The 12,286-nt window shown below is 42.9% G+C and overlaps 1 protein-coding gene across 1 annotated transcript in view; it reads left to right on the top strand.

Annotated features, from left to right (window-relative positions):
• The window catches only part of BPHL (biphenyl hydrolase like), a 61,791-nt gene that overhangs the window by 9,283 nt on the left and 40,222 nt on the right, over positions 1–12,286 (top strand). The window contains exons 2-3 of the mRNA XM_007935387.1: positions 6,861–6,964; positions 11,693–11,859. Coding sequence (XP_007933578.1) covers positions 6,861–6,964; positions 11,693–11,859 — 271 coding nt within the window. The remainder of the gene's footprint in view (positions 1–6,860; positions 6,965–11,692; positions 11,860–12,286) is intronic.

Genomic DNA, 12,286 nt, shown 5'->3' with positions numbered 1-12,286 from the left:
TTTTGTTTTTTCATGATGCCACCCTAGAGATTCTGATTTTGGGTATCCTGAGCATCTGGAGATTCAAAAATTTGCCAGATGATTCAGATCTAAATTTGAGCTCCACTGACTGAGGGCAGGGCAGGAAATGCTCTTTCAATCAAGGAGTGAGTGGGTGACTTGTAGTGAAGGTGCAGGCATGGAGAGTTTGCTGACTTCTTTTATACCCCCAGCGTCTCTTGTATCACTCCACCTCTCTTTCATAGTACTTCCTACACTGCATAATAAATGCTGGTTACAGATTGAAATAATGTGTCTCCTGCTACATTCCAAGCTACAGGAGGGCATAGCTTTATTGCCTAGCACAAAACTACTTACTCAGGAAATTAATGAATGAATGAACAGTACAGTGGAGTTGTATTGTTTCTGGTGGTGTTGAAAGCAGATTCCAAACCCCTACCCCAGAATTACTGAGTTACAATCTCCAGGGATTATCTAGGCGTGTATAGTTTTAAGTCTGTACAAGTGATTCTAATAGACACACCTCTTGAAAATACCTGGATTAGAAAGATTATTAGGAGCAGAGGAAGTGGCAGAAAAAAAACAGATTGACACCCTAAGGGGAAGGAGGTCATTTTTGTACTTTAAAATATCTAAGGTTTTCTATCCCTTTTCCTGTGTGAGTTTGGGAAATTTGGTGTCTTGGATGTGGCCCACATAGTAAACAGATGTTAGGGCCATTGAAGACTGGTCTTTAAAGCATGATTTTCTTTTAGCATACACTTAATGTCTATTGTAGGCCTGACCACCACTCAGAGGGTTCCTTGAAAAGCTGGAGAAACAATGCTGTGCTCATTTCAGTCATCTTGTATGTGTGAAAATAAATCAGCATTCAATAACTCTTTGAAAATAAAACTTATGTTTGAAATTGGCTGATTCACTTTTGTTCAATGACAGTTCTCTGTGGTATTTCCCTAACTTGGAGATTCATGAAAAGTTTTTGGCAGCTTTGCTAGGTAAAAGGCTATGATGACATGAACCTCTGCTGTGATCACATGTTGCTGTTGTTACGTGCCGTCAAGTCGGACCTGACTCATAGTGACCCCTCCTTGGGTTTCCGAGGTGGTATCGCTATGGAAGTAGATTGCCCAGCCTTTCTTCTGAGGAGTGGCTGGTTTTAACCACCAGCCTTCTGGTTAGCAGTCAAGTGCCTTAGGCACTATGCTACCAGAGCTCCTTTTGAGCACATAAGAGATGTTGAGAACGAGATGCCAGCACATTTCCTTTCCCCCACCACGAGGAGGAGCAGCACTCCTGAGCCTCCCTTCACCCTGCTGCTCCAACCTTATCGTCGTCCTCTTTGGCCCACACTCCTGCGAGGCTGGACACACTTGTTCCCATTCATGTCCTTTACCTGGGCCTTTTATCATATTTCTTATTCTAGAAATGCCTTCCTCACCGCATTCTTTTTCCAGAACTTTACCCATCTCAAATGCTGTATTTCCTCTCTGCTCCAGGTACCTCTGCCCAACCCTGACAGGATCTCTGTGCCTCTTTTAAAGCCACCTGCAAAGTATTCTGCCTTTGTTATCCTTTTCCCACACTGAGTTTCTGTTATGCAGAGTTCTAAACTACCTGGTTTTATTTCTGTATTCTCATTAGGCAACTGAAAGAATATTGGGTGGTGATAATGAAGGGGGGAAAATGGGGTGGGAAGCAAAACAGATGCAGCAAAGTTCATTGGCAAGTTAGAGGTTTTGTTTTGTTTTGTTTTTTTCCCAGAACAGATTTTAGAATGACAATGAGCTGAAGGAAAGGAAGCTCAGCCCTTAGAAGAGCTGTGTAAGTGTGGGGCAAAGAATTACTTTACCCAAAGGGTTTGGCCCTTGCCCCCAGTTCCTAGAAGGTAACCACTGTACCCTTGGAAGTTCCTCAGTTTTGGGGTGTCTTGTTATTCATGAGGACTCCATACCATACCTGAGAGTTTATACTAATGAGATGACTCATGTGGGGGTTGGCCTCTACAGAAGGACCCACAAAAACCCACCATGTGATGCCACCTCCATGGCGGGGACAGGAGCTGGAGAGTGAGTTCAACCACATGGGTGATCATTCAATCATTCATGCCCATGTGATGAAACCCTAGTAAAAACTCTGGGCACTGAGACTAGGGTGAGCTTCCCTGAAAGACAACACATCCATGTCCCAGGAGGGTGACATAGAAGCTTCATGTTTGAGGTCCTCCCAGACTTCTCCCTTTGTGCTATAAAAACTGTGAGATAGCACTTTACTAATTCGGTGAGTTATTATAGTGAATTATCGACCCTGAAGGGTAGTGAGAATTTGTAGCCAGTTATTCAAAAGTGCAGGGGTTCTGTGGACCCCTGAGCTTGTGGCTAATTTCCTAAGAGGGCAGTGAAAACCCTGAATTTGTAGCCCTCTGGTCAGAAGTACAGGTGACCCAGGGAGTCTCCTGAACTGGCAGCTGGTATCTGGAGTGAGGGCAATCTGTGGAGGACTGTTTGTACCCTCTGAAGGTTGCCCTAGCTCTGGGCAGGTAGCGTCAGAAATGAGCACCTGGGCTACCCTCTGGGCCCCTGTGGAATGCACTCAGCAGAGTCTGTACTACTTCTCTAGATCAGGTGTGGGACATTTGGCAAGGTGTTCCTCCCATTGTACATATTGCTTAATAGGGCAAGCACACAAGCATCTCCTTGATGCTGCATGGAGGGGACCCCTGAAAATCTCCAGGGCACTGTCAGAGCAAAATGGCAGTGTCTGGTTGAAATTAAAAGTAAAGATCTTTTGTTGAGAGGGCAAGGTAATTCGCAAATTGGAAATCACAAAATCCAGAGGGTTGTCAACTAAGTGCTCCAAAGAGGAGATGGTTCAGAGTTTATATAAGAAAATTCAGTAAAAAATTCTGTGATTGGTTGACAGTAATGGTTGCAGAATTGAGTGATGGTGCATTTGATTGATAGGAGATCAGTTGCATTTCTAAAGTTTTTTAAAAAGTTATAAAATAATCATTAAGTTGGGTACATCTGCCCTCAAAACAATCATGAGACCCTCATGTGACTGTAGGGAGGACACACATAATTCTAACATTTGTTTGGAGTGAGCATTTATTCTGAGAATTGTTTTGGACCTGACTTCCTAGGCAGCAGGCAAAACCTATAACCAAACTAAATTGTTTTCTGAAATTCTTTACCCAGTAATTTTCTCAGGATACAGTGGAGAGTTACAGGACTGACAGGCTGTATTCCTGATGCAGAAGTTGCTTTTTGATTCAAAATGGAATTTTAGCCTCAGACCTAACCATAGGCAACATCTGATGTCAGGAGGCCTAAGTTAATTTGGAGTGCTCTTACTCTGGACCAAGAGTAATAAAGGAAGTGATGGCATTGTGTGAATTAGTACTAATGTGAAAGGTGTAGGTGCCAATCACCTCATTTTATTTAGTAAATACAGAAATAGAATAAGAACTGCAGTTTAGCTCCAGCCATGTGCCTCAAGCTCCTTTTTATCCCTCTGTCATCATTGATCCTTTTCTGAGGGTTTACATAGTGAATCTTCTGTGTCTGTCTTCTCTCCTACTAGACTGAGGAAAGCAGATGCGCCAGGAAACAAATGTTTTCCAAAAGGGACCTAACCTTAGCAGAGTGGATTTATTTGATGTCATCTTGATCCTAAAGTCATTTCAACAGTACAGACTCACTCCTCGAAGGAGTAGGGCAATGCAAGTTGGCAGGGCCAGTACTACACTGTCACTGCTCAGTGGCTTATTCCTCCTTACTGTTTCTGTAGATAATTAGCTGATAGTTATGTCAAGTCTTACTACCACCCAACTCTGTCTTTAGACTTACTATACCTGTATTAAGGAGCTCTGGTGGTGTGGTGCCTAAGGCATTTGACTACTAACCGAAAGGTTGGTGGTTCAAACCAACCAGCCACTTCATGGGAGGAAGACTGGGCAATCTATGTCCATAAAAATTTACCACTTCAGAAACTCAAAGGGGGTCGGAATCAACTGGATAGCAGTGAGTTTGGTTTTGGATTTGGTTATACCTGTATTGAACACACTTGTTTCTATGTTATTCCTTATTTGAATTTTGTGAATGAGATGAAACCAGAAGAGGAGTGTTCTGGTTACCTAGTGCCACTCTGACAGGAATATACCACAAATGGGATGGCCTTAACAAATAGGAGTGCACTGTATTTTCTTACAGTTTGGAGGCTTTAAGTACAAGTTCAAAATGCCAGGCTCTAGGGGCTGGGTGAAAGCCCCTCAGCCTTGGGCTTCAGCTCCGCCTCCAGCTCCAGGTCCACTGAAGCTAGAGGCTTTTCTTCACTCAGACAGCTGCTGGCTGCTGAGCGTGCCAAGTCCAAGGTTGACAGGTAACAAGACACAGTCCCAATGTTACCAAATCACATAGGAGGTCATTAATTCAAGTCCATTGTTAAGTCCCAAGGTCGGCAGAGCATGGCAGGCTGCTGAACAACAACACAGCTACATGTAGGATCCAAGCGTGCCATAAATTAGAGACCATTCCTAAAGCAACTGCTTATATACGGGAAGCAGACCACATACCCAAAGCAACTACTCAGCTGCTTGTGGTAGATCACACCATGGAGTTGATTGCCATTCTCATCATGGGGAGTAACTACCAAAATTCCACCCCTTGTCAACTTGGTACCTGTACAGATCTTCAATGGGTGTTATCTGTACAGGTCTCCTCCACTGGGTGGCTCTAATCCCCTAGTTCCAGAGTGGTGACCTCACCCCCTTGGCCTGGTGGGCCCCATTCCTCTCCCTCTTGGGCATGGCAGCCCCACCCCCTCACTCTTGGGCAGCGGCTATGGCTCCATCCCACTGGCTCACATGAATGAGCAGCCCCACACTCCAGAACCAAGTTGGTGAAGGTCTGGCTCTTTGAAACCTGGGGGGCTGTGGTGGTTCCACCCCCAAAGGCCATGGTCCTACCCTTAAGGCAGAGGTAGTTCTGCTTCCGTTTCCTTGGTCTCTCCGCTTCTGCCGATTAATGCCCGAGGGGAATCCACTCCACTAGAAATCTTTCTGCCCAAAGGACACTTTCTTGCTCCGTAGGCCAGCCAACCTGCTATTCCGTTTTATGCCTGTCTTCTCTACCAGTTAATGCTTGAAGGTGACCCACTCTGCCAGGAAGCTGTCTACCCAATGGTGTCCAGCTTTCTTCTCCTTGGGCTGGTAAGGCTGTCGCTGTCTCATGCTGGTTCTCTCGGCTCTGCTTCTGTTGTCTCTCATGCCATAGCAGCACCCCACTCTCTCGGTACCAAATTCTGTTCTGGTTACCTAGTGCTGCTCTGACAGGAGTATACCACAAATGGGATGGCCTTAACAAACAGGAGTTTATTTTCTTACAGTTCAGAGGCTTTAAGTCCAAATTCAAAGTTCCAGGCTCTAGGGATGGGTGAAAGACCCTCAACCTTGGAGTCCAGCTCTGCTTCCTGCTCCCAGCCTCCTGGAGCTAGAGGTCTTTCTTTACTCAGACAGCTGCTGGCTGCTTAGGCTGAGAAGCCCAACATTGACAAGTAAAAAGGCACAGTCCCGATGTTACCAAGCCACTCGGCAGGCCATTAATTTAAGTCCATTGTAAGTCCCAAGGTCGGCAGAGCTTGACAGACTGCTGAACAACAACTTGGTTACATGCAGGGTCCAAGTGTGCCATAAACTAGAGACCATTCCCAAAGCTGCTGCTTATATACAGGAAGCAGACCACATACCCAAAGCAAGGAGACAGGACTTCAGTATTTCCAAAGTGTTGTTTCAATAATTGTTTTGACTGAGGACAGAAGTGAGGATAGGGAGTATGTAAAACAAAAAGAAGACAATGGTTGATTTAAATTCATCAACAACCAACTAGAAATAGAGGAGTACCTCCTTTGGTATCCTATCAGGCATGTCACAATATCCTCTGTGCCCTTCATACAGTCATCTGTCCTGGCACACTATGGGGCTGTTGGAGCTTGATGCTGGCATGCGTGCACTCTCTGATGCATATCCCTAGACAGTCATTCCAGAGCTTCCAGAAAAGCAGGTGAGGAGAGGTCAGTCAGAATGCCTGGTGTGGCGTATATTACTCAGTCAGAAGAGACTCCCTGGGCCCTCTCCAGTGCAAAATGTGGCCCAGTTATATGCTAGATCATGGGAAGTCCTGGGTTGAGGAGGGTCAGTGGCAATGGGAGGGATCTTAAGGTGAGAGCTTAGGGATGGAGTGAACACAGAAGTAACAGTTCAAGAGCCAGTATGGCCATACCAAATATTAGCATTCTAATTAGAGCCCTCCTGAAAATGGCCAAAAAACACAAGCCCTATACTTAAAGGACTCCATTGGGGTAAAGGCCTTCATGCTGAATTGTTGGCACCAACTTTGCCCTTGGGATCATCACCAAGACGGCTGGAGCCTGGGTAGCTCCTTTAGACCTGCTTAGGGTCAGAGCAATGGTTCTAGGGTCTATGCTTATGAGACCCACCCTTGCCTTCATTGTGTGGGGTCCCCCAGGACAGCCTGTACACAGTACTGCTGGCCACCAGCTCAGAGACATATCCTATGGGCCTATGTGGCTGTGGTTTCAACAGGCATCTTGGTACTTTTATAGGTAAACACAGGGCTCAGTGCTGCAGGACATTCAAGCATGAAGACACAGTCCAGGTTTGGTTTGCCGTGCAGCAAAGAAGATACAACTCATGTCACTTTTTAGGTTGGAAAATTGAGGCACAGAGTCAAACTCAGTCAAGTTACCTGAGAAGGGTTCTGGAGCTGACCTGTATAGGGCAGTTTCATCATATGAAATTTGTAATGCTAAATCATTTTACTTTGGGGTGGGGTGTTTTCTTCCAGCACCTCAGTGACCTCTGCAAAAGTGGATGTGAATGGTGTTCGGCTGCATTATCAGCGGACTGGAGAGGGAGACCATGCAGTCTTGCTGCTTCCCGGAATGTTAGGTCAGGACGCTTTCTAATGGATGAGTTTATGATGCTAGATGTCAGATATTGGTGATTTATTCTTGTGCCTTGCTGAAATGCTTTAAATAATATTTGCTACAATCAAGTAATACAGCAAAATAGATAATTTTCTACCTTTTTTTTTTCTTTTAAGTACCTAGTTTTTCCCAGGTAATGCAGTGAAGCTACAATTGCCTACAGTTTGGGGAGTGACAAGGGCCAGGGTGAGGGGTATGGGAAGATGGGGTGGATAAAGGAAGAAGGTGGGTGGGACAGGGTTTCTAGGATGTGGGACTTTGCTAAAACCAGAATAAATAGATCACTTACTTGTGGTTGATTATATGTTTAATTAAAATCAGAGTTAAGAATAAAAGTTAGCTTAAATCTTGTTTATAAATCAAAATTAGATTAGCATATTATTCTCTCTTGGTGTGTTGTTGTTGTTAGGTGCTGTTGAGTCAGCTCTGATGCCTGGTGACCCTATGTACAACAGAAAGAAATACTGCCCAGTCCTGTACCATCCTCACAATCCCTGCTATACCTGAGCCTGTCGTTGCAGCCTCTGTGTCAGTCCATCTCATTGAGGGCCTCCCTCTTTTTCATTGACCCTCCACTTTACCAAGCATGATATCCTTCTCCAAGGAATGGTCACTTCTTAAAACATGACCAAAGTAGGTGAGATGAAGTCAGGCCATTCTTGCTTCCAAGGAGCATTCCAGCTGCACTTTTTCCAGGACAGATTTGTTAGTTCTTTTGGCAGTCCATGGATCATTCAGTATTCTTCGCCAACACAACTCAAAAGCATCAACTCTTCTTCGGTCCTTCCTTATTCATTGTCCAGCTCTCACATGCATATGAGGCAATTGAAAATACTGTGGCTTCAGTTAGGCACATACATTAGTCCTCAAAGAGACATCTTTGCTCGTCAGCACTTTAAAGAGGTCTTTTCCAGCAGATTTGCCCAGTGCAATACATTGTCTGATGCCTTGACTGCTGCTTCCATTGGTGTTGATTGTGGAACCAAGTAATATGAAATCTTTGACAACTTTAATCTTTTCTGTGTTTATTATGATGCTGATTATTGGTCCAGTTGTGAGGATATTTGTTTTCTTTATGTTGAGATGTAATCCATACTGTGGACTGTAGTCTTCAATCTTTACCAATAAGTGCTTCAAGTCATCCTTACTTTCAGCAAGCAAAGTTGTGTCATCTGCATATCGCAGGTTGTTAATGAGTCTTCCTCTAAACCTGATGCCATGTACTTCTTCATATAATCCATCTTCTCGGATTATTTGCTCAGCATACAAATTGAATAAGTATGGTGAAAGGATACAACCCTAACACACTCCCTCTTCTTGATTTTAAATCATGCAGTATAGCCTTGTTCTGCTGGAACGACACCCTCCTGGTGTATGCACAGGTTCCTCGTGAGCACAAATAAGTGTTCTGGAATTCCCATTCTTCTCAGTGTTACCTATAATTTATTATGATCCACACAATCAACTGCTTTTTCATGGTCAATAAAACGTAAGTAAACATCTTTCTGGTATTCTTTGCTTTCAGTCAAGATCCATCAGATATCAGCATTGATATCCCTCATTCCATGTCCTCTTCTGAATCCAGCTTGCATTTCTGGAAGTTCTCTGTCAATATACTGCTGCAACTGTTTTTTATTTCTTTTCAGCAAGATTTTACTTGCATATGATATTGTTCAATAATTTCCACGTTCTGTGGCATCATCTTTCTTTGGAATGGGTACAAATATGGATCTTTTCCAGTCAGTTGGCCAGGTAACTGTCTTCCAAATTTCTTGGCATATACAAGTAAGTGCCTCCAGCACAGCATCCATTTGTTGAAACATTTCAATGGGCATTCTGTCAATTCCTGGAGCCTTGTTCTTCAACAATCCTGCAGTGCAGCTTCGACTTCTTCTTTCAGTACCATTGCTTCTTGATCATATACCACCTCCTGAAATGGATGAACAGCAACCAGTTCTTTTTGGTACAGTGACTCTGTATTCCTTCCATCTTCTTTTGATATTTCCTACATCATTGAATATTTTGCCCATAGAATCTTTCAATATTGCAACTCGAAGCTTGAATTTTTTCCTCAGTTTTTCAGCTTGAGAAATGTTCTTCCCTTTTGGTTTTCTAACTCCAGGTCTTTGCATATTTTATTATAATAATTGACTTTGTCTTCTCAAGCTGCTCTTTGAAATCTTCTGTTTAGCTCTTTTATCTTGTCATTTCTTCCATTTCCTTTAGCTACTCTCCATTCAAGGGCAAGTTTCAGAATCTTCTTCTGAGAACCATTTTGGTCTTTTCTTCCTTTTCTGTCTTTTTAATGACCTTTTGCTTTCTTCATGGGTGAAATGTAGGGCTTAGTAAAGCCAGCTGGATCATAGTCTCTTCTTACAGACAGTACTTTAAATATAGCAAGATCAGGGTAAAGCTTTCCAGTGATCTCAGGACATCCCAACTTTGGTTTTAAAGGTTTTAGTATGGTTGTTGTATGTTCAATTTAATTAAGTAATCTCGGTATGTACTTTTTTCCTTATGATTTGCTTCAGTCTCCTAAAGTGCTAAAAATTTCCAATGAATTGATGGTTTCACTTGATTGAGTCTCCTCTGATTGGGGTTTTCATTGGGGTTTTAGTTTACTCTTGCATCTTCCTAGCTCAATAGAGGCATCTTTTCCTAGATATTGTTCAGTAACTTTTTTTTTAAGCTGTTACATAATATAATGAAGGGGAGCATTTATTGTAATGGCTGAAGTAGTACTAAAGTTATCTGCTCCCCCCAAAAAAGAATAATTTACCAGCTTAGATTCCCATTGTTTCAGTATTCTAATCATTGTTGTTGTTATGTGCCATCGAGTTGGACCCGACTCAGCAACCCCTCCTTGGGTTTCCAAGGCACTATCACTATGGAAGTAGATTGCCCCATCTTTCTTCTGAGGAGTGGCTGGTGGGATTCTAATCATTAGCCAAGTGTAATTAATAGATAAATAATACAAAAAAAAAAAAAAAAAAAAAAAACCCGCTGCCATTTAGTCAATTCCCACTCACTGTGAGTCTCATTAGGCTCCAAGGCTGTAAATCTTTGTGGAAGCAGACTGCCTTGTCTTTTCCCCCGGAGCGGCTGGTAGGTTTGAACTTCGAACCTTTTGGTTAGCAGCCCAATGCCTTAAACACAGCGCACCAGAGCTCCTTAAATAAATAATAAGTTTTTAATTTAATTTTTGTTTATGTAAAATATTAATATGATTCAAAATTCAAACAGTGTAACAGTAAGCTTCTCTCTCTTGGACCCTGCCTCCAGCACCCAGGTCCCCTCCTGCAGACAGCCAGTGCTGGTGCTTGTGTTTCCTTTTCAGGTGACTAGCTACGTATAATCCCTTAGCATGTCTTTAGTTTTTAGCATTCTGGCACAGGTATTCCTGGTCTTCAGATGTATACATATGTTCCAAAAAGCAAGTGCCTCCCCTTACAGTTTCTGAAATTGGGCTTGAGTTGAACTGTTCCTTTTTCTACCTCTCACCACTGCCTCTCCTCCAGGGTGTTCCAGATCCCTGGGGCAGGCAGGATAAGAGCTGCTGTGACAGTCCCTCTGGCTCAGGGACCACAGGAGAAGCCACAACATAGGTCAGAGCAGTACACACATGGACTTGAAATCCACTTACTTGATTTTGGCTTTGGTTTTCTGAATAAGTTACCTGATCTTTGGAAAGGTGTATCTTGCCAGGAGGAATGATGAACTTTGGAGATGTTAAATGATCTTCTATCAGACATTTTCTGATGTAGCTAGTTTATCAGGCAAGGTGTGGCCCAAGTTATGAATTCTCTGAAATTGAATGCATTTTAAGAATACAGTGTTTACTTGCCCCTAGATCTGGGTCCTCTAAGATCTGGTTGTCCCAACAGAGCACAGTGGATATGAGAACACCACAGCCCTAGAGCCTTGGGCTGCACACAGTGACTACAACTGTGGGTGACTGGGAAAGCCCAGCAGAGGCTCAAGAATATAGTGCCACCTGGTTGGGCAATCTACTTCTGTAGTGATACTGCCTCAGAAACCCAAGGAGAGGTCACTATGAGTCAGATCCAACTCAACGGCAGTGAGTTTGGTTTTAGTTTGGTTCGGTATATGCTATTATTGTACTGTTTTCATGAAACAAACCAGTCCGACATCTTGCCTCCCCCATGTTAGTGTTTTAGTTTAGTTTTCTGGTTGCTAATTGTAGCCAGGAAATAAAACTTCAGGACTGTTCACATTGGCCTAATAAAACACATTTGGAATTTTAGAATTCTTCTTTGTATGACTAGATCAAATCTCCTAAATTTGTCTGCATATATTACTGAACTATCTCTCAGTTGTAACAGTCATTTAAAAAGAAAGAGAGAAGGAAAAATAACCTAGGAATGTGTCATATCTGTAAGTCTATTCCTATACAATTTTGTTCATTCTTAAAAACAAACCAAACACAAGATTAAGATGAAGAGGTATTGGATCAGGCCTCTGTCCTCAAAATGGTCACTAGGTGGAGACGGGAGGCCAGGGAAGGAAGAAGCCTGACTCCCAGATGGGTTTAAGCTTGGCAAAGCTGCTTTCCTAGTGACGTTTTGAGGACTGACTTAGACTAGAAACTAGTTAGTTTGAAGAATGTTATTGTTTCTGTTTTCATTGTATTATGTTTGAAGTAATTAAAGCATTCATGGGTTGTTTTTAGGAAGTGGAGAGACTGATTTTGGACCGCAGCTTAAGTACCTGAATAAGAAGCGCTTCACAGTAGTCTGCTGGGATCCTCGAGGGTATGGACATTCTAGACCCCCAAATCGAGATTTTCCACTGGATTTTTTTGAAAGGGATGCAAAAGATGCTATTGATTTGATGAAGGTAAGTCTTAGGAAAAGGGTTGGGGGTGGGAGGCTGGCTGGCCTGTCTTCATGTATTTTGTTTAGTTTTCACTGTTCTCATTTTCTGCAAAGATAATACCATGTGCTTCCTGTAGAAAATCCAAAGAGTTCAAATAGATATAAAGAAGAAAGCAGAAATTTCCATTACTCCTGTAGTCTATAGTGACACCACTACCAAGACTTTGAGGCTGTGCCTTCCAGGCTAGTCTCATACATTTATAAATACAGAGTTTTGTATAGATGGCATCATACTATGCATAATGTTTTCCATCTTGCTATTTTCATTATCCATGAAGAAAGCAAGAGATCACTGAAAAGACAAGAAAAGAAGAGAAGACCAAAGTGGATGACAGAAGAGACTCTGAACCTTGCCCTTGAGCGGAGAATCACTAAAGCAAATGGAAGAA

This window comes from Orycteropus afer, unplaced genomic scaffold (assembly GCF_000298275.1).
Source record: "Orycteropus afer afer isolate SDZICR_OR568_19922 unplaced genomic scaffold, OryAfe1.0 scaffold00027, whole genome shotgun sequence".
NCBI lineage: Eukaryota > Metazoa > Chordata > Mammalia > Tubulidentata > Orycteropodidae > Orycteropus > Orycteropus afer.
Note: the sequence above shows the minus strand (reverse complement) of the source record. Positions and strands in the feature narration are given on the sequence as shown.